General features: G+C 41.3%; 1 protein-coding gene across 4 annotated transcripts in view; it reads left to right on the top strand.

Moving 5' to 3' along the window:
* The window catches only part of MYO1B (myosin IB), a 187584-nt gene that overhangs the window by 100050 nt on the left and 65929 nt on the right, over window positions 1-21605 (top strand). For all 4 annotated transcript variants that reach the window (XM_019462617.2, XM_053906819.1, XM_053906817.1 and 1 more), the window contains exons 5-7: window positions 2783-2887; window positions 7079-7125; window positions 12783-12846. In XM_019462617.2, the coding sequence (XP_019318162.1) occupies window positions 2783-2887; window positions 7079-7125; window positions 12783-12846 (216 nt within the window). The remainder of the gene's footprint in view (window positions 1-2782; window positions 2888-7078; window positions 7126-12782; window positions 12847-21605) is intronic.

The following is a 21605-nucleotide window of genomic DNA, read 5'->3' as shown; positions in this document are numbered from 1 at the left end:
GGAAGGGACCCTGCCCTTTAGAGGAAGGTAATCGCAAAGATGAAGAGACTGGCGTTTCTTGGTTACAGTCCCTAAAAGGAGACAACAGAAATCAGTCATCACAGACCAGTGGAGAATCTATTTGGACCCATTTTCTTTACCCAGAAAGCAAATTGGAGGAAGACTTAACTCCGACCATCGCAGAAGTCCCCAGCCTCCCATGTCATTTCTCAGGGCTCCACGAGATCCTTTAACTTTCCTACAACCCTACTTGCTCGTACTCTGTGAGCAGTCACCTTAGGCCTTGAGAGCTTTGTGTGATCTGCATAGATTCTTTGTGCTCAGTGGCTCTGTTAGTCAGTGCTTTTGGGTTGCTCTAAAACCCTAAAGCAAGTGTTGGCAATGTGCCCAAGGTGGCATTCCACTTGTTCATTTATTACCTCGTGGTGGGGAGTGGGACTGGAAGCCACCTGCCTGTCATAGTGTGAGAAATGACAGTGTTGACATTTGCCCCCTTACACACCTGAGGGCACAGGTATCGTCACTCACACCTGAGGAAGGCTTCCAGCTCTTGGACAGTGGCACCAGTGCACAGACTTCAGAGAAAGCAAGATTTGGGCGACTGGTCTTCTAACCTCAACTGCCCAAATGAGGGTGTGTGTTGAATTCTGCTGACAATTAATAGTTGAGCTGTTCCCAGACCTTGGTATGGAAAATCAGAATGAGGACAGCTCAGTGAGAAACAGATTCCATGGTAAACCAGTTTGGAAAACGTAGCATTCAAGATCCTTCTCCAGAATTCCACAATGCACATGATCCTCTGATAAACCCTTTAAAAAGAAACCCATTTCACTTCCTCTAATTCACTGTGACTCTAAATTCAGTTGACTTTGGACCTCATTTCCCCTGAATATCTATTAATGTTCCTTGGCACACAGTATTAAAAGATCAGGTTTTGGGAGGCAGATGCTGGGAGGGCCCACAGGCTGATAGGTAGACACCAAAGAATAAAATCACCGAAAACAAATCTTGTCCTCCTTTGAGCTAAGAAACCTTCGTGTGCCTCAGGTAGCCAGCTTCTTTTAGCGGTTTACCTTTCATAGTTACGAGTGAAATCTATGAATACAACTGTGCCCTGAAAAAGCTATCTTTCTTGTTATCAAATCCTTACATTAGCTGCTTAGGGTTTTTGTTTTTTAATGCTTATTTATTTATTTTTAAGGGAGAGAGGGAGCATGAATGGGAGAGGGGCAGAGAGAGAATCCTAAGTAGTCTCCACACTGTCAGTGCAGAGCCTGACACGGGGCTTGATCCCATGAACTGCGAGGTCCTGACCTGAGCTGAAACCAAGAGTCGGACTCTTAATGAACTGAGCCATCCAGGCGCCCCTAGCTGGTTAGTGTTTTAACTGAGTTGAAGAGTCATTAATTTAGTTGTGAGCAGACCAGTCGGATTTGGAAATATTTTGGGGGAGAACAGTTCTTTTAAACTTTGAAAATACTTTTGTGGGGCGCCTGGGTGGCTCAGTTGGTTGAGCGTCCGACTTCAGCTCAGGTCATGATCTCACAGCTCATGAATTTGAGCCCCACATCGGGCTTTGTGCTGACACCTCAGAGCCTGGAGCCTGCTTCTGATTCTGTGTCTCCCTCTCTCTCTGTCCCTCTCCCCCTCATGCTCTCTTTCTCTCAAAAATAAATAAACGTTAAAAAAAAATACTTTTGTAAAGCTACCAAGTTATTTTTGAGTTGAATTACTGTGTATGATAGAGTCATCGTGTATAAATGATTGCTTTGAGAAGATAGTTCTGACATGTTGTTGGCTGTATTACTCAGCAAAATTTTCTTCTTCCTGGTGATAACCTTTAAGCACAGTTCCTATTATATCTGAATCAATGACATGTCATTGAATAGAAAGCACAAATGTTTTATTATTTTTTAGTTTTTACATTTTTTGTTTTTATTTAAAATCAGTGTTAACATACAGTGTAATGTTAGTTTCAGGAGTACAGTACAAGGATTCAGCATTTCCATATAACACCCCGTGCTCATCATAGCATGTGCCCTCCTTAATCCCCATCACCCATTTTACCCATCCCCCAGCCTCCCCTCTGGTAACCAACATTTTTTTATCTATAGTTAAAAGTCTGTTTCTTGGTTTTCCTCTCTCTTATTTCCCCCTATGATCATTTGCTTTGTTTCTTAAATTCCACATGAGTGAAATCATGTGGTGTTTGTCATTCTCTGACTTATTTCACTTAGCATTATACTCTCTAGCTCCATCCATGTTGTTGCAGATGGCAAGATCTCATTCTTTTTTATAGCTGAATGTATATTCATTCATCAGTTAATGGACATTTGGGCTCTTTCCATAATTTGGCTCTTGTTGATATTTGCTATAAACGTTAGGGTTCCTGTATCCCTCCGAATCAATATTTTTATATCCTTTGTGTAAATTCCTAGTAGTGCAGTTGGATCATAGGATAGTTCTATTTTTATCTTTTTGAGGAACCTCCATACTGTTTTCCAGAGTGGCTGCACCAGTTTGCATTCCCACCGACAGTGTAAGAGGGTTCCTTTCTCTGCATCCTCGCCAGCACCTGTTGTTTCCTGTGTTATTAATTTTAGTCCTTCTGACCGGTGAAAAGCACCCATATTTTAAAATATTTCCAAAACATTATTTACTCCCAGGTATAAAGACATTCTGACACATTATTAGTGGATCTTCTACCCCCAATTTCCTTCCTCCAAAAATTTTTTTTACAGATTTCTGCTTAATTTACAAATATGGTTTGTTTCTTTCACAGAGGCCAGCAAGCTTGTTATGTCCTACGTAGCAGCAGTTTGTGGAAAAGGAGCAGAAGTGAACCAAGTCAAAGAACAGCTTTTACAGTCTAATCCAGTCCTGGAAGGTAGGATTTCCTGTGTACACTGGGTCAGTGTGACTTTAACAGTAGATCCAGCCTGCAGGGCCCTTCAGGTACCTGGTGGGCTGGGAGGTGGGCTGCAGGGGAAGAGGAAGGAAGAGATTCAGGCCCTGACCTGCCAAGCAAGTGAGCTGTGTCCTAAGAACTCTTGCCTTCAGGTGCTTCCAGGAGGAAACCGTTCACTCATCCCAAAGGAGCTTTTCCACTTACAGTCACTTTTTTCCGTTTCAATTTTTATTTGACTTACTTTGACTTTGCCTAAAAATAATCAACTGATGTTTGCATTTGATTTGATGGCTAGGAAAAACTTGGTGAAAAAGAGCAGCGTGAGCACAGTGCTATTTTATCATTCAGGATAGCATACGTGAACGCTTGTTTCTTTTGTTAGAAAGACTGTGCCAGAGAAACAGCTAAAGAATAGTTTTTTTTGAGGGTCACAGAAAGTCTAAACCTGACTTTAGAGTTCAGATTCTATGGTTGGCCATCTGTGTTAGTCAGGTTGGGCTGCCATAACAAAATACCAAAGGCTGGGTGGCTTAAATGACAGGAATTTATTTCTGGACTTCAGGAAGCTCAGAAGTCCAAGATCAAGGTGCTGGCAAAGTAGGCCGCTTGGCTTACAGGTGGCCACCATCTTGTTCTGTGCTCACATAACCTTTTCCTTGCGTGTGGCAGTTGGGGGCAGGGACCCTGGCTGGCTCTTGACCTCATCTAACCCTAAATACTTTCCAAAGGCCCCAGCTCCAAATACATTCACATTGAGGGTTAGGGCTTCAACATAAAAATATACATACATTTAGCTCATGCAACCATCAGAAAAAGCCAGAGGTGAGCCCCTAATGCCATGGAAGTTGGCATAAAACATAGGTATAAACCATTCTTTGCTTTGGAAACAATAAATCAGTCTTTTCCTATTGATGGCAAGTCCTTAATGTTGCTTTATATTGTAAGCATGTCTTTGTTGTCACTTAATACAGTTGTTGGGATAGAATAGGGTTTCTCAACCTCATTTGGGACTGGATCAGTCTCTACTACAGAATGCTGTCCTGTGCATTCACTGGAAGACGTTTAGCTGCATCCCTGGCCTCTACCCACTAGGTGCCAGGATCACCTCTGCCCCCAGTCATTGCCATTGAAAATGTCTCCAGACATTACCAAATGTCACCTGGCAGGGAAGGGTCAGAACCATGCCTGGTTAAAATCTTTGGTCTAGAAGAGTAGGTTGGCTCGACTCTTTGTTCAAAGTCATGGAGGGTCAAGGCTTAACAGGGATTAAAGCAGAGCTGCTTTGGGGTGAGTCGGATACCCCCTTCCCAGAGTGGAGGGACAGAACCTTGCCTGTTGTCTTTATTTCCTAGACCCAGCCCCTCCTTCCTGCTTTATTCCAAGGAGATACCAGGCATCTTTATCCCTGCAGAAAGTGAAATAAGACTACTGAAAATACTTTAGCCTGTGAAAAGCAAAGGCTGAAACATCTATTCCATTGTCACCGACCTTTCTTCCTCGTCAGTACCTTAATGAATAAAGAAGCTATTATAGAAAGTGCTGTTATCTTCATTTTATTTGGCTTTCTGTTTACTTTGTCTTTTGCTTTTAAGTGAGAGTAATATACATGTATTTCTGTATTTGTTTACTTTAAGAATGCTGTGATATAAAGGAGAAGCACTGTGGAATGCTCTAGCTTGCATCTGTGATTAGAATCTGACCCTTTATTTGATGGTATTTGGAACTAGGCCCCAGTGCAGGAAATGGAAGAAATGTCTGCTGTGGGCATGTATTATCTTTTATGGGAATGCTTTACTTTTTAACTGGAACTGCTACTGTAAATGAACATTTCAAACAATGAACTTAAAAAAACAATTGAGGAATGTGTCTCAAGTGTTCTATAATGAAACACTTGTTTTTGATCCTGTGGCTCACAATAAAAGACCTTAGTGTTTAGCGCTGTGTGTGCAACTCAGATTTGTTTGATGAAAAGATGGTTTTATGGTGTGCAAATGGCGCCCTGAATAAAGTTTTTTTGAAGCAATTCCTTCACTTGCCCTTGACCTTCAGACCACAATAAACTGTCCTTTATACATCAGCATCTCAAGTTGGACTTTGGGCTATGCAAGTTAGTTAAGTTGGCAGGCCTACATGTTCACACCCACCAGGAAGACCAGCCTGTGCAAACATGAACGATGTCATGGTCTTCATGACAACTAGAGCAGCGCTCTGCATTTTCAAGGTTGCATTTATGAATGCCTCTCAGCTGGTGGTAGACATGGATAATGATGCGATTCTCTTCAGTTAGCATCCTCTTTGGAGTATTTCCTGTGTGCAGGTTTCCCCGCTCAGTAGAGCATCTCAGCTTATTTTCTACTGAAGAGAGAACTTGGCATCTGGGACCTGCCAGGCGGTTCCCGCCCCAAGCAGAATCTCTGATACAAAGAACTTTCCCTGTGTTGACTTTGTACATTTTGTCTTAAGTGAGCAGGAACCAACTATTTTTAAAAAATCAAAAACCTGAAGAAGCCAGCTAACATGAAATAGAACTCATCAGGTTTGGTTACTGAATATCCCAAGTGAACTTCGACTTTATTATTTTTTTAAATGTTTATTTTTGAGAGAGAGAGAGAGAGAGAGAGAGAGAGCCAGAATGAGTGGGGGAGGGGCAGAGAGAGAGAGAGAGAGGGAGACAAAGAATCCGAAGCAGTCTCCGGGCTGTCAACATAGAGCTGATGCAGAGCTCGAACTTGTGAATCGTGAGATCATGATCCAAGCTGAAGTCGGACGCTTAACTGACTGAGCCACCCAGGCGCCCCCAAATGAACTTCAACCTTAAACACAGGTCTGCACCTAGATCATGTGACTGCTTTCAAAACTTGGATCAGCTTTTAACTCTTAGTAATCATTTGAGCTCTTGTTACTCTTTTCTTCCCTCCCTTTAATTTAATGCACTTATGGGGGCGTTTCCAGGGATTTGATGCCTGGCCTCTTAATCCAAAGATTTGTTTCGGGTTGCCATCTCACTGTGTGCTCTTCAGTCCTTGCTAGCTGCAGTGGGCCCATGGATCCTAGTAATAGCCTGGGGGTGGGGGTGGGAGCGGGGGTAGTAATGGTAGAAATGCAGAATTTCATGCCTACCTCCAGGCCCACTTAACAGGATCCGCAGGTGCCTGTTTGCACGTTGAGGTTTGAGGTATACTGCTGGGCTTCCAGAGCATCAAAGTGGGATCCCTCTGCTCTTACACCTTATATTTATCCCATGTCATCCTCAGATTAATTTGCCCCTCCCTTGTGCGCAAGCTTGGTGAAACACCCCTTTCTCCTTATGACACTATGAGCCAGAGGTATTGAACAGGATCATTCTGTGCCTGAGTGGCATCAGCCTGTGGTTCTTACACTTATGTGCCTTCATTTTCTTAAAAGGGACCCCTATGGGAGGTTGGGCTCCACACAGCAGCTAATGTTGGAACAGACTTGGATTCTGCGTTATGGGCCAGTTTGGTGTTTTTTCTTTTCTGGAAAGTTTTACTTAGGTCTGATGGATGTGGACTAATGAAACTATGTAGCATTTTTAGCCTATTGGAAATGATGTTAGTTTCCAAATCTCTTACTCTTTCTGTGTTTCACAGTTATATATGTAATCACATTGAAATAGATTTGTTTTAAAATTAATGAAAATTCAAGTTTATTGTGCTTTTTTTCCATCTGGGAACCTCATCAAGTTCCCCAGAACCTTTGATAATATTACGTAGATGTCTCTGAAATAACCTTATTCACCGATGAAAATAGTGGAAGAGAATATAAGCCATTTTTGCCAGCCACTCAATTGACTGCTCTCAAAGCGGTAAAGGTATTGAATTATACAGGATTACGGTTATAGTAATATTTGAAAAAATTCCATGAATCAGAGAAATGACTCTCTTTTTTCTGTGAACTTATGATAAGAGATGGTAGATATAACAACTTCTTTTTTTTGAATCTTTTTTTTTTTTTTTTTTTTTTGACGCGTTAGCAACTTCTTAAGACTTCTGTTAAGTATGTTTCTATGGGAAGTTTGGACGGAAATGTCATGGCTACAAGTTGTATTTTCTAGGATTTATAGCTGTCAAATATTCCATTCGCTTTAAACTGCTGCTTGAAATTATTTTTCTGTCAATTTTACCCACGCATCTGTTTCTTTCTTACTAGCTTTTGGAAATGCCAAGACTGTAAGGAATGACAACTCCTCTAGATTTGTAAGTATTTGTGTAAGCATAAGTGTTAACACTAATATTTAGGTCATGTATGTTTAAACAACCAGTAGATGTTTAGTGTTTCTTCTTATACACATTTGAAAAATGAGAACACCATTGCTATTGAGACATAGAAAGCTCTATAAGGCCTATTTTTGCCTTCTGGGGTTTTTCTTTTTAATTCTTTTTGGATGACAGCTATTTCTTTCATATTTTCTTTGTCTTCTATCATACAACCCCGTGGGCAATTTAAATGAGGCTATTTATTTATTTTAAGGAGGCTCTGTGCCAATGTGGGGCTCGAACTCACGACCCTAAGATCAAGAGTCGCATGGTCTACTGACTGAGCCAGCCAGGCGCCCCTAAATGAGGCTATTCAGAATAACTCTTTACTTACCTGAATTTTGGTATTTAGAAATCACCATTAAGAATCAGATTAAATGAAGTAGAAGGAAGGATAAACTGGGTGTCAAGCTTGTATACTCTACAGCTTTTGTCCTTTATTCAAGGGACTGAAGAGGATGGAAGGGCGTACTAGAACTTTATAGAAGGAAGGTCATTAGGTTTGACGACCAACGGCAGGGGATGGGGAGGGGAACTGGATGGTCAAAACTGCCGCTAATGGATGTTTTGGCTTTGGCTGAGGCGGGAAATGCTAATTCCAGGAATACAAGCCTTCCTGGCCTCACGCCCCAGCACTCTGCAGCACGTACTATGCACCGCGGCCCGCTGGGGTCTCTCCAGCTGTACACGTGCTGTCCTGTGTTTGGTCGTTATGGGGACACAGGCACTGCCTGGTGGCAGCTGGGAGATACATGTTGAGTGTGATGGTGACATTTTTAAATTGGCCCCCTTTTTCTATAGTTTAGCCAACCGTATCCATTTTATAATAAAAGGTCATCTACTTTATAAGCTCTCTTCTCATATACATGGGACCATTTGGGGTGGTTTTTGTGCCTCTCTGTCGGAGACTCTTCCTGCCCTTTCTCCCCCACTACTTTTAGCCTCCTTTTTGCTTTTTTCTGGTTCCCCAGTGCTTAAGGCAAGACAGTGACCTCAGGCAGAGGTAGTTTTGATAGTTCGGAAAGTGGAAGGCTGTGGTTCCCAATTCTAGTGCCGAGAATTTTTTCCGTTGGATTAGCCCCCTTACGTTGCTAAAACTGATTGGAGCTGGGCCTTCTCCTGTTGTGGTAACATGGCTAATCTCTTTATATAAATAGAGTTAGAAGCAAAGTGTGGGCAGATAGAAGTAATTCCAATAAATCAAGCTCCCTTATGGAGGCTTTATTTTTGCTGTTTGCAAATTACACATATACATTTTTAAAAGATTTCTAAACATATTTAGTTTCAGACCATAAAAATGCAGAAAACTATATTGCTTAAAGTGTCATTACTACTTTGTGATGTTTGAAATCGAGCGAAAGGCTTGGCAGGTGATTTGGCTTAATAAGTAACTTCAGAAAAATCCTATTATAATATGGGTATTAGGATATGAGATTAATACTTGATTATAGGCTAAATCATTTCATGCCCAGTTTTTAGTAATTTCTCTGCTTTGTAGCCTGTGACTTGACCAGTAATATACTGAACTCCATGTTATGATTGGATAGTAGGACTCTGCTATATTTCAAGTCCCTACTCTATATAACTGTGGCTTATGTATTATACATTTATACTCCAAGGGAATTGCGTTTCCTTTGACCGTGTTTAATGGGTCAACCTAGAATGAACTTCTTGCTCTCTTCCCTGAGCAGTGTGATAGAAGCCGAGGTCGTGTACTTATGCATGCTTGTCGTAGCTGCCATAGTGGAGTGCTTCTCAGTGCGCCCCACCCAAGTGCCTCTAGTTGGATAGATTGAACTTCTACTAAGAAAGTGACCCAGCGTTTTTGAAAAGAGAATCACTCTTCCCAACCAAGGATTTCAGAGGAGGGAAGAGGAGTAATAGTTGAGTGTCTACTATCTGTAGAGAGCCAAGCTGGGCACTAAGAGGAGAGAATCCACAGGGTCAGGAAAATTCCATTACCAAACCTCTCATTCCGTAAGGATAGAAAAACCCATGCAACATATCCATTTGTTTGAAACCTCTGTTGTTTTTTTAAACACAGTTAAGCATAGGTCTCCCTGTATCTCCTCTTGGAGCCTTCAGACCTTTCCCTGTTGGCATCCAGAGTGACCTTTATAAACTTAAGCCTCATCACTTCCCTGCTGAAAGACCTCAGTGGCTTCCTCTTGGACCCGGAATGCAGTACAGGCTCCTCCAGGAGCTTCCCATGGCTGCCTACATCAGCCAGGGCTTGCTCCACCCTGCCCTTGCATGCCCAGCCTCGGTGGCACAGGCCCTTGTGACTGTCTGGAGTGCTGAGCGCCTTCTTGCTTAGATCTTTGCACTTGCTGGTCCGTCTGCATGATGTGCTTGTACCCAGATCATTACACAGCTGCCATCTTGTATCATTTCGATCTCACCTCAAGTGTCACTTCCATGATGCTTTTTATAGATTCTGACTTCATCCTGTTTTTGTTTTTTTCGGGCATTAATTAGTCTCTGGAATTATTTTTTTTTTAACGCTTATTTATTATTGAGAGACAGAGAGAGACAGAGCATGAGCAGGGGAGGGGCAGAGAGAGAGGGAGACACAGAATCTGAGCTGTCAGCACAGAGCCCGATGTGGGGCTTGAACTCACAAACCGCGAGATCATGACCTGAGCCAAAGTCAGATGCTTAACCGACTGAGCCACCCAGGCGCCCCGTCTCTGGAATTACTGTATTCACTTTCTCGGTTTCTCTCTGATCATGGACCTTAGAGAGTAGGGGCCATGGGAGCAAGTACTCCAGCCTTCGTATTCACGGTGGTGGCCCCACAGTGCCTGGCGCCATAGTAGACACTCAGAAATCATTGATGAATAAATACCTATTTTTAAGAAGCTTATAGACTTAGTCCGAAAGAATGAACATGTCTAAACGTGTTGTGTTTATAACACAACACATAAAATAGTAAGTTTCCCATGAAAGGTACAGGTTGCATTTTATGGAAGTTCAGAATTGAGAAGCTGGAGGAGTCTGGGGCAGGGGACAGTTCTTAGTGGGCCCGTAAGATTGAAATGTGCCAAAATTGAGTAGAAAGCAGGAAGAGCTGGCGGCACAGTATGGGGAAGCTGAGGGGAGAGACCAGAGAGGATCTGCACTTGTCCGAGTTAGTGGCTGGATGAGGGGATCGGTGAAGGGAGCTGGGGGCCAAAGGCCTGGAAGGATGGGTCGGGGCCTCAATTGGAGGGCTTGGAGTTTCAGGTTCAGGTCTTGGACTTTATTTTCTAGGCAGTGGGAAGTAATTGGTTTTCTCTGAGTAGACTCATGACATGCTCATGGGAAGAATGCCATTCCAAGATCATCTGAATTCTCTGTGCTGCCCATTAGTTTATTCCTGGTCAGCTTCCTTTTCCATGCTCTGCAGTGTTTAGTCTACTGTCTTCAAACCTCCTATCCTTTACTCTGATGGTGTTATGCTTACTTCATGGAAATCATTATCATCATCGTCTTCCTCTTCCTCCTCATCCAAGTCCTCAGCTTTGGTGCCTCATCTGGCCCTGTATCTACATAGATACCCTCCTGTCACACTGGGAGATTCTCAACTCCTGTCTTGCACTAATCCCTCCACCTGTGCTCTAGATCTGGTCACTTCCTGTGTCTAGGAACCACCCTCCATCAAAATCACCCCCTCTCATATGGTCAGCCTCTGACTCTCCTATGAAGTTATGGTTTCTCCCTTCCTTTGTGTCTGCTGCCATCATGGAGGGCATAACTGATCACTAAGTTGCCTGGGCCACATTCCTGGACTTTTTAATCATTGCCCCTGTCTTGTGTTAACCTCGTATGTCCAACCGGGATCCGTCATTGTGACTCTCAACTCTATTTAATCTTCCCTTTATCGCTACTGCTGCTGAAAGTCACCAACATTTCTCCCATGACTACTGTAACTTCCTATCAGCTCTGTCTGGTTTTGTTCCTTTCAGTCCATTCCACATTATCTAGGGTGATCTTGCAAATAGGCAGGTCTGATCATGACTTCCCTGTTTAGGAATGTTTATTGACAGGACTTTGCTGTCAGGTGAATGTTCTGATGCCATGATATGCTCCAGCGTCCCTCACCATCATCATGGATGCCGATTCTTTTTTTTTTTTTTTTTTTTTAATGTTTATTTATTTTTGAGAGAGAGAGATAGAGCACGAGTGAGATGGGGTCAGAGAGAAGGGGAGACATAGAATCCATAGCAGACTCCAGGCTCAGAGCTGTCAGCACAGAGCCCGATGCAGGACTCAAACTCACTAGCTGTGAGATCATGACCTGAGCCGAAGTCAGATGCTTAACCAACTGAGCCACCCAGGTGTCCATGGATACTGATTCTTATGCCTGCTCCTTCCTGCTCTCTCGCCTCCTTGCTGCCTTACTTAACCCTGATACTTAGCATTTAAGCTAGGGTCGACTTCACCATTCATCCCCCTTTCTTTGTGTCCCTGACCCACCGTAGGATCTATCTCCAGACACAGAAATCTCCTCATTACCTACCTCAATTCCCCTCAGGCTGTAAGTTCCTTGAGGGTGGGAACTGTGCTCACTTTTTTCCTTGTGTCTATGTTAGTATCTAGGAAATGCTTAATAGGCATTTGCTTAATGAATAAGAGAAGACTTAGGACAGGTGACCCTTGACAATGAAGAAAGAAAAGGGCGAGGGAGCATATATAAGCTAATAAAAAGTCACAGATTGCATTGTTGACTGAGTGCCATGTGATCATGTTTCTTCCCCCTTACTATGATTTTGAAAACAGAAGGAGTTAAAGTGGTAATTCTTTGGGAGAATTATTTACAAGCCATCTATGTGACTATTACTAAAGTAGAACATGAAACAAAAGGACCACTTATTAGATCAACAATCCCTTTTCCAAACAAAAAACAGCTGTCCGGGTTACTCTGTTATACTTGTTACTCTTTAACTAGATAGTTATAGACCAGTTCTTTAAAAATCATAGTATGAAACTCCATGTGTGTTTCTGTGTGTTTAAAATACCATCTATAAAATGTAATAGGAACCTGGGATATATATATTGCTGTATAATCTAGATCAAAAACCAAAGAGAGTAATAATGATCAGTCTTTGATTCTGGATTGGCCACACCATATAATCATGCATTTCATTTGAGTAGATATAAAAACAGTATTTTATGTGTTCCATTTTATCCACTATCCAGTATGCTTGGGAGTTTCTTAGCCATAGCTTAAAACCATTTTGCTTATAAAAGTGAAATAATTTATATTCCCGACTAGTGCATATACAAGGAGTACTGCCTTTCCCCAGTTTTTATTCTTGAATTGAATATACACACACACTTCAGAGATTTGAAACACGTATCTGAAATGGAAAAGTCACATGTTGCCTAAGAAGATCTATTCTTAAATTAGCAACATGATATGTTAGCTTTGAGCTAATGGGGTATTTAGTATGAATTATTTATGGAGGCATATTGTTAGCCTCATGGTTACAGAAATTGTCTGTTAATTACATTTAAACAAATGTATAAAGGGCTTAGTATGCTATTTTCTGAGAAGATGTGCTGACTGAATATTTTGAGGTCAACTTGAAACTCACAAAGTCTTTCTTTGGCAGGGCAAATATATGGACATTGAATTTGATTTTAAAGGCGATCCACTGGGAGGAGTGATAAGTAACTGTGAGTATTTTACTTGAATCCTTTCAAAGAAGTTCAGAATAGCAAAACATATATTAGAATATTTTAGATACTTGAGTCTTTAAGAGATAGATATAAGAATACGATTTCTTTTTCTTAGACAATGTGTTTCAGACTATGTGTTATGTTAGACTGTGATTTCAGATTGTTTTAGCATGTCTAAATCTTTTTTAAAGACCACTTAAAGTCTTTGTCTTTGAAAATCTTTAAAAGTTTGCTAAAGAAATAAGAATTAGTCCAGCCGTATTTTAGATTCTTTAGGTCTTTAAGTTAATTATTTAACAAAAAGGATCCTGCGATGGTTCATTTCTTTAACAAAATTATTTCATGATTAAAAATAGAATATAAATATGCGGCACCTGGGTGGCTCAGTCAGCTAAGCATCTGATTCTTGATTTCAGCTCAGGTCAAGATCTCACAGTTAGTGAGTTCAAGCCCCTTGTCAGGCTCTGTGCTGTGTGCCTGGAGCCTGCTTGGGATTCTCTCCCCCACCCCCACCCCCCGCCCCTCTCCCACTAGCATTCTCTTTCTCTGCTCTCAAAATAAATAAATAAACAGTTAAAAAAAATAAAATACAGTTTTTTTAATTTAATAACTTTTTAGTAACTTTTTGGGTAACATTTCTTCAATAAAATGAGTGGACCTGTACTTCAGATTTTATTGTGGGAAATTTTGTTTGTCTTGGTGTAATTAGATAATTAACATGTAATAAACCTGGTAGGAAAAACTACAGATTTATTAGCCTCCCTTAGTCATGATTAGTGATTATGGAAGTGAAATGTCCTTGTCAAAGGTGAAAAAATGAACAGCCCCAGGTCCAGAGTTTTCTAAAGTGGGCGTGATTGTTGTAAATATGGCCCCTTCTCCAGTGACTTTGAACCTGCAGTACGTACAGCACTGCCCTCATATTTCTGCTCGTATTGATTTAGTAGTTGCTTCATTTGGAAAATAGGAAATGACAACTTAGGGTTTGTGCACTTCCTCCCGGAACCACAGCCTGGTTATCCTCTTGAATCCTTCTATGTTTTTGAGGCCGCACCACTGAACCTCCCATCACCGCTGGCCTCCTCACCACCTATTGGGATTGAAAAAATCTAAGTTTGCACTAGAAAAAAAGGTAATAAATTGACTCAGGTGTCCAAAACAATGCCCTTTAGATTTGTTATAGCAGTGGCATTCTTCCTTCAAATGAGATTGTATGCCGAGCCCCAAATAGGAAATAGAGGAAACAAGATCTGATCTGGTAAAGAAGATGAGTAGCCAGAACCCCAGAACGCCTCTGGGGGCCCCTGAGATCTTTGCTGGTGAACTCGAACCAGAGGAATGCCATTTGAAAATTAACATTTTAAGTGATTTGAGGAAAATGTGTAGCTGATTTTTTGTTTTTAAGTTTTTAAATCACATTTCAGAGAGAAACCTTGGGGTAGGGTTTCCTTATCTTTGTGTGTGTGTGTGTGTGTGTGTGTGTGTGTGTGTGGTTTGTTTTTTTTTTTTTTGAATGTGGCAGAGGGATATGTTTTTTAAATGTTTATTTTTGAGAGACAGAGCACAAGCTGTGAAGGGGCAGAGAGAGGGAGGAGACACAGAATCCGAAGCAGGCTCCAGGCTCTGAGCTGTCAGCACAGAGCCCGATGTGGGGCTCGAACTCACGAACGGTGAGATCATGACCTGAGCTGAAGTCGGACGCTTACTGACTGAGCCACCCAGCCTCCTCTAGAGCTTCCTCTCTTTGAAACAGTGGGATTGAAGTGGAGGAATTCTATGGTTCTTCCCGTTCCCACTGTTCTGTAGTTTTTACATAGTTTGATTTTCTATTTTAGTTTCCCCTTTGTGTGCCATACATTGGGATTAAGCCATATTTTTAAAAATATATACTTGTCAGAGAAACGTTTGAAGAGAATCTTTAATGTGAAATGAAACTGGCTGCTTAGGTTAAATGGCTTTATGTCAAATATGGAAACAAAAAGTATTCATGCAAACCATATATGATGTAACCAGAAGCACTGATGACCACCCTTGTAAGCTTTCCGCACAACGTCTGGTGGCTCATGATAGCTGTGAAGGAAAAAGGATTTGACCCGGTTTGAAGACCACCATTTCAAGGAATGCTTAATTTTTATTCTGAAAGATATTTATATATCTTTAGCACTTTTTACAAGACAGATGAACTCTAGTTATTAATTTAACAATACCCTATTTTTAAAATGAGGGTAATAATCTAAACATTGTGGAATGACTGAATCAAAATTGCTTTTGAGGACTCTAGGAAAATATTTAAGGATTATTGTGTTGTAAGTATTAGAAAGTAACTTAGGTTTTACATTTTGAAGAGTATGTTCCAAACAGAAATGTCTTCCTGCCCCTGATTCTTGCAGTATCCATGGAGAATAAATATTAAACACTCATTTCATCTCCAGTTAAGATTAATATATCCTCATGAATGGATTTTTTATGGTGTTCGTTACCATTTGTTCCCACAATGAAATTAGATGGAAATTTGTGGTAGTGGGAACACCCTGTATTTTAGAGTACCCTTTGCTTCAGAAAGGAAAGGACTACATGCGTGTTAAGAGCAGGAAATTTCACCCTATGTACATAGAGCACTGACTCATAGGTGGTCAGTGGGAGTTGCTGTCTCCTGGCTTCAGGGGTGTAAAGCAATGGGCAAACTCATTCTTGTTCTCTCTAAACTGCCAAAAGTTAGCTTCTTGTAGTCCAGAAAAGAGGAAAAGATTTGCCATTTTGTGGGAAGTCTATTTTGCCTCACCTTCCAGCAGCCGTGTAGTAACGGTGTAGATCATCGTTGGTTGTACTTAATACCTGGAGGAAGACACGTGATCAGCCAAGCTAGTTGGGCTCCCTGTGAGTGGAAGAGAAAGCCCCATGACTTACTCTCTCTTTCTAGAAGAGGGATGCTTGAAAACCTAAGTCTTGAACTCGCCTGACAACTGTATCTCTAAGGTTACTATTGTTAGGCAAGGGGCATAATGGAAATAGAAAATGGCACCTATGCTTCAGTAGGGAAGATAAAATGTGGAAGCAGAGTTAGCACATCTTATTTTATGAGGTAGTATTTCTGCTACTTTGTTAATGCTTGTAGGTGTCATACGATTTATACATTTGTGTTTGAAGATTTTGGACCTAGTGTTATGAACTAGAAACTTCTGGCAACCTGTTGCTTTAATTAATAGTCTAGGTACTTTCTTATAGCTGTGGCACTTGATGGCAGTTTTCACTGTGAAGAAAATGTGAGAAAAGTCTGGAGGGATTTTATCTCCTAAAAGAAGAATAGCACCGATAGATATGCTCTAAAAAAGCCTTATGTTTCAGGTGTGCATATATACTTGTCCTTAATAGTTTAAGGACAGGAGGTATGGCTTTCCTGTTCACAGGAGTGTATGAAGAGCTCGTGTAATATCTGACACACAGCAGGTGCTCAGTAAATCCAGAACTGAAGATGGAATTGGTTAAATATAGGCAGGTCCTACCTTTCCCTACTTCATTATTTGGGGCATATCTATGAGGCTACTTGAGCAACTCTTATCATGTGGTTTCTCATGTCTAAACAACGAGACAGTAAGTTACTTATTTCTCTGTGTCTCCCAGTTTTTCATCTTTGAAATGAGGTAGTAAGAGTACCGATCTCATAGTGTTGTGAAAAGGTGTAAATTTTTTAACATCTGAACTCTTTTAACAATGCCTGGCACCTAGTAAACATTCAGTAAATGTTTACTTTTTCTCGTTATTACATACTTACTTTCTTGTTGTCTTTAGCCCCTAGCCAAATATATGTCCTATACGGACAGAGACTTAGTTTGTGTGGTTCATTGCTGAATGACACCAACCAAAATAGCGTCTGACACCTAACATATATTTCTTGAATTAATTAATAAACGCAAGCACACAGGAAATAACAGGTGATATCGCTGTGACATAGACAGATTTATCAAGAAATAAAGCTCCTGCTTTATTGGGTAATTTTATCTGGAATATTTAAGACAATTTTTTATTGAGATATAATTGACGTACAGCATTATGTGAGTTTCAGTGTACAACATAGTGATTTCAAATAAGTATTGCTAAATGATCACCACAATAAGTCTAGTTAGCATCTGGCCACCGTACATCGTTACAGATACTTTTCTTTCCTGGTGATGAGAACTCTTAAGGTCTGCTCTCCTAGCAACTTGCAAATATGCGGTACAGGATAATTAGCTATAATTGATATGCTGTGCAGTACATCCCTATGGCTGACTTATTTTATATATCTGAATATTCTATGCTATTCATTTTTAAAGGCTTTTTCTAAATCCCAGAAAGGCAAAAAAATTATTGGTATTCAAACTTCATCTGTCACTGCCTTCTCTTTTTGGCTTGAGAGAAATACTATCCTGTGAATTATGAAGGAAGGCAAATACTGAAATTAGTTTGTTGCCCACTTATTAATCCACCCCAAACTTAGTAGGGTGTGAAACAATGGCCCTGTCATAGGCCGTTGGACTCTGGGGATCGAGAATTCAGGTAGGGCACAGTAGGGTTGGCCTGTCTCCCTGATACGTGGGACTTCAGCTGGGAAGACAACTGGTTGCGTGTGACTTGCATGAGTGGATGTGGAGTGGATGTTGGAGTCTTCTAGCAGCTTGATCGTATGTCACATGTCAGGCTCCTCGGCTAGGATGATTCAAAGCATGTGCTGAACTGGGACTGTTGACTGGAGCCACCTACATGTGGCCTTGTGTGGTGTGGGCTCTCACAGGTGGCTAGGTTCTGAGAGAGAGTGTCCCAAGAGGAAACATCCTGCAGTAGTCTGAGAGATCATACAGTGTTACTTCCACTGTACTTTATTAGGTCAAAGTAGGCACAAGCTTGCCCAGAGTCAGAGGTGAGGCACGTAGGTCCCACTTCTCAATTGGAAGAATGTCAAATGATTTGTCACCGTTTTGTTTTAATAAGCTCCAATCTGATAGATTTTTTTCAGGAATGGTTACAATAATTTCTCACCTTGTGTCTACACCCTTGAGCAGTCCCCTGTCTCGGTGACTCAGGGTTTGGCCATGAGTGTTGTTTTGGTCAATGGAACAATAGTAGACGTGGCACAACCAGAGACTTGAAAGTTGGTTCCTTACTGGAGTGTGTCCTCCCCTGCTCCTCTTGGGAACCCTCTCATTACCACCATGTGGGTGAACCTGGGCTAGTTTGCTGGATGGTGAGAGACCACGTGGAATGTACCACCAGACATATGAGTGAGGGCACCTTAGATCAACCAGCTGCCTGCAGACCACCAGCCTATGAACAAGCCCAGGAGGGATCAGCCAAGCTGGCTCAGACCAGAACTGTGAAGGTGATGCTCAGACTCATGAACTGATAAATGGTATTATTAGTTCAAGCTGCTAAGTTTGGGGAAAATTTGTTATGTAGCAAAAACTAACTGATGTAGTGGTCTAATAGACAATCTACTTTCCCCCACCCAGTTTGGAATCCTGAGAAATAGGCACAGGAATCACTTTGGAGAGGATGCAGCTTTCTTACTGTTAGAGGCAAGGTTGAAGAAAGTGGCTTTTGGTTTCTCACCCAAGCAGGTGTGCTAGTAGTCCTCTGGCAGCCTGGCAAGACTTAGGCATCACAGCGTTAAGCAACCCCTGGCCTCTCCTTGTGTGCATTGCCCCATTTATCTTTGAGCGCTGGTAAGTAGAGCTTACTTACTTACCAGAGTAAGCTGAATGGGAACACAGTGGGGGGAACCAGAAGGCTGAAGTGTGTGTGCATGCTCACATCCCTCTCCACACCTTACTGCTCAGAGAAGTCCCTCCTCCTGCCTGGGTGAAGAGTGAGGAAGAGGCTGAGAGAGGCTAGGGAGTTAGTCTAAGGAGATCCTTCCACAAGGCATCCTTAGAGCAGGAAGGAACAAGGACCCCACTCACAGGGGAGAGGGGGGACGGAGCCAGTCTCTGAACTCCTGTTCTTTATATTTTTTTGAATTTATGATACAATTGGCTTACACTTTTATGTGCTGTCTACGTGTTTATATATATCCACATCCATGCCATTTGTAGGAAATGGAATATAGTTTTACTCTTTTAGATGGTTTGGGATTTATAACTTTCTTTTTCCTTTTGGATCATACCTTTGCTATTATTGATGACAAGGTGCTGACTAGGAGCAAAGCTGCCTGTTGGAATACTTCCTAAAGGAAACTCTGCTCTGCCTTGTTTTCTGAGAATATGTAAATATTGATGCGGAGGTGGAGATTACCTGTGCATGAGTCTGTTCTCAACAGCGAGTGAATATTCATCAATAAACAGTGTCTTTTTAACCTGTCTTCTTTAGGATCGAAATTCGCCAGAAACTAAGACACACCTTGTCTGGTTTATAATACAAGGCTGGGCATTTTTTAGTGCTTCAATATTCAGAGCTTCCAAAGAAGACAGAAATAATCAATCATTGGTTGTGAAGTATCCGTAGCAATAAGACAAATTTCCAAGAGCAATTCTTTTACCCTGTAATGGATGGCTTTGTATAAAAATCCATGCTTTTCTTTTTCTCGGTTTTACTGTGGCGGTTTTTCTTTTACAAAAATATTTTTACCGGAGCATTTCGGTGGCTCAGTCGGTTGAGCGCCCGACTCTTGATTTCAGCTCAGGTCATTCTCTCACGGTTCATGAGATTGAGCCCTGCGTTGGGCTCTGTGCTGACAGTGTAGAGCCTACCTGGGATTCTCTCTCTTTCTCTCTTTCTCTGCCCCTCCCCTATTCTCTCTCAAAGTAAATAAATGAAACCTTAAAAAAATTTAAAAAAATATGTTTACTCTGAAGAAAGACTGTATGTTTGCCATGAAACAAGATTATATACAAATATAGAAGAAGCCAGGTGTTTGTTCAAATATATCTAAATTAATTAGGATAGTATATCTAATAATAAGATATCATGGGCTGTATCTCATTAATTTTATTTCAGAGTTGGGTATGGAGTTTTAGATTCGGGTATATACCTATGTGAGTAAATTTTTAATCAATAGATAAACATTAAATTTATATTAGAAAAAATCAGTTGTGAAAATACACATGTGCTATATGTATGTAAACAGATGCTATAATAAAAAACAGTAGTTGATTAGAGAGATAATAAGCCAAGTTTGCCTGGTGTTTTAAAGCCCAGTTTGCACATGCAGACACAGAAACCCTTGCATAGCTTCTCATACACTGGGTCCAGCTACCTATAGTGTTGACTTAATAATTCCAGGACACTGATTTTTGAGAAAACTTTAAGCTGATTTCTTAAAAATTACAATGCTGCAGTGGACGTGGGGGTCAGGGTAAAATTGTCATGCTGTGGTGTGCCACGTGGTTCATGTGTGTCAAGACCTGTGGCCTGCGGGTGGATGGAGATTCCTGTGATCCCCAGGCTAGAGAGAGCCCCATGGTGAGCGTTCTCATTTGCTCTCCCTGTAACACGCATTCACGGTGCAATTTGTAAGAAGACCTTTGTCCCGTCTTTTTGACTTTAAAATTTGTTACTAGTGAAACTTCCTGATTGTCATCCTTGAAGGCTTTGTTGTCTATTTCCAGGAAAAGTACAAGGTTGACTTTAGAATGTACACCCTAATCCATGAGCACACTTAAGCTCATAGAGTTTTCCGCTGAAACTACCGTCAGTCATGCTCTGTAACTCACTGGTTACTTAGAGCGCAGGCCCATCGGTATTGCTAAATGCATCAGTGAAGGGGCATAAATGGATTCGAAAAACCTGAATGCCACTCAGACACTGGATCCATAATATTTATCTCTGAGCAATTGGAGAGGAGCACAGGATCTCTGGGGGTGGGTCGGTGTTGTGCATCATGGACTTTCATTGTCATTCTAGCCTTCCTAGCAAAAAAGCTGATGATTCCTTAAGCCTTGGACTTGGACCATTTCTTTTTTTTCAGGAAGGTAGACTATACATAAAATACATTTAATCTTGCCATCTCATCCTTCATCTGTTATGTTCTAAAGTAATGTGATGTTCTTTTCTTCCAAACCACTACTTATCCTGCTATTCCTTTGCCAATTAAAAGACTTCCTTCTCCAGCAGGTGCAAAAAACACGGACATTTTACTTCTTTCATGTCTTGTACTGAGGGGAGGCTGGCCTGTGCTGTGCACAGGCACATGTCCCTGCCGTAGACTAGCTGGTAATTAGTCAGGACTCGGAAAGCCCCTGAATGACAGGCTCATTCTGGTAATAGTCAGGTGGCAATACCATGCTGGGGTAGGTGGGGAAGTTCTGCTTCCAGAGCCTGTGTCCCTGTCTGTTGGTTTTCTCCTTTAGAATGGCTTGATAGATTTATTTATTCCCTTAAAGTGTAAGTTTGTATCAGATTTAATGGGAACTTAAGTTTGTATTTGGAGAAAGAAATGCATCTGCATTGGAATACATGGAGACTCCTACTGTCTTCTCCACTAGATATCTCCACTAGATATTGGCATATCCTGTACTGTTCTTTACTAAATCTTCTGAGCAGAGGCTCAATTAGTGGTGGCAGGAGCATGTGAGGCCAAAAGGAAGGCTTAGCCGGTGTTTGCTTTGGCTTAATTCAGGGGAACATTCAGTAAATTAATTTGGTCAGGTAGCAAGTCTTTATAGCAAATTTAATTTATGTTCTGTGCTTTGAGTGATTATTTGATATGGCTTCATACTCTTAGATTATGTTGGTGCATGCGCCTTTAAAAAGGTAGAATAGGGGGGTGCCTGGGTGGCTCAGTC

The sequence above is a fragment of the Panthera pardus genome, unplaced genomic scaffold (assembly GCF_024362965.1).
Source record: "Panthera pardus isolate Hobbes unplaced genomic scaffold, ASM2436296v1 HiC_scaffold_10, whole genome shotgun sequence".
NCBI classification, from domain to species: Eukaryota; Metazoa; Chordata; class Mammalia; order Carnivora; family Felidae; genus Panthera; species Panthera pardus.
This window is presented reverse-complemented; position numbering and strand designations above follow the sequence as displayed.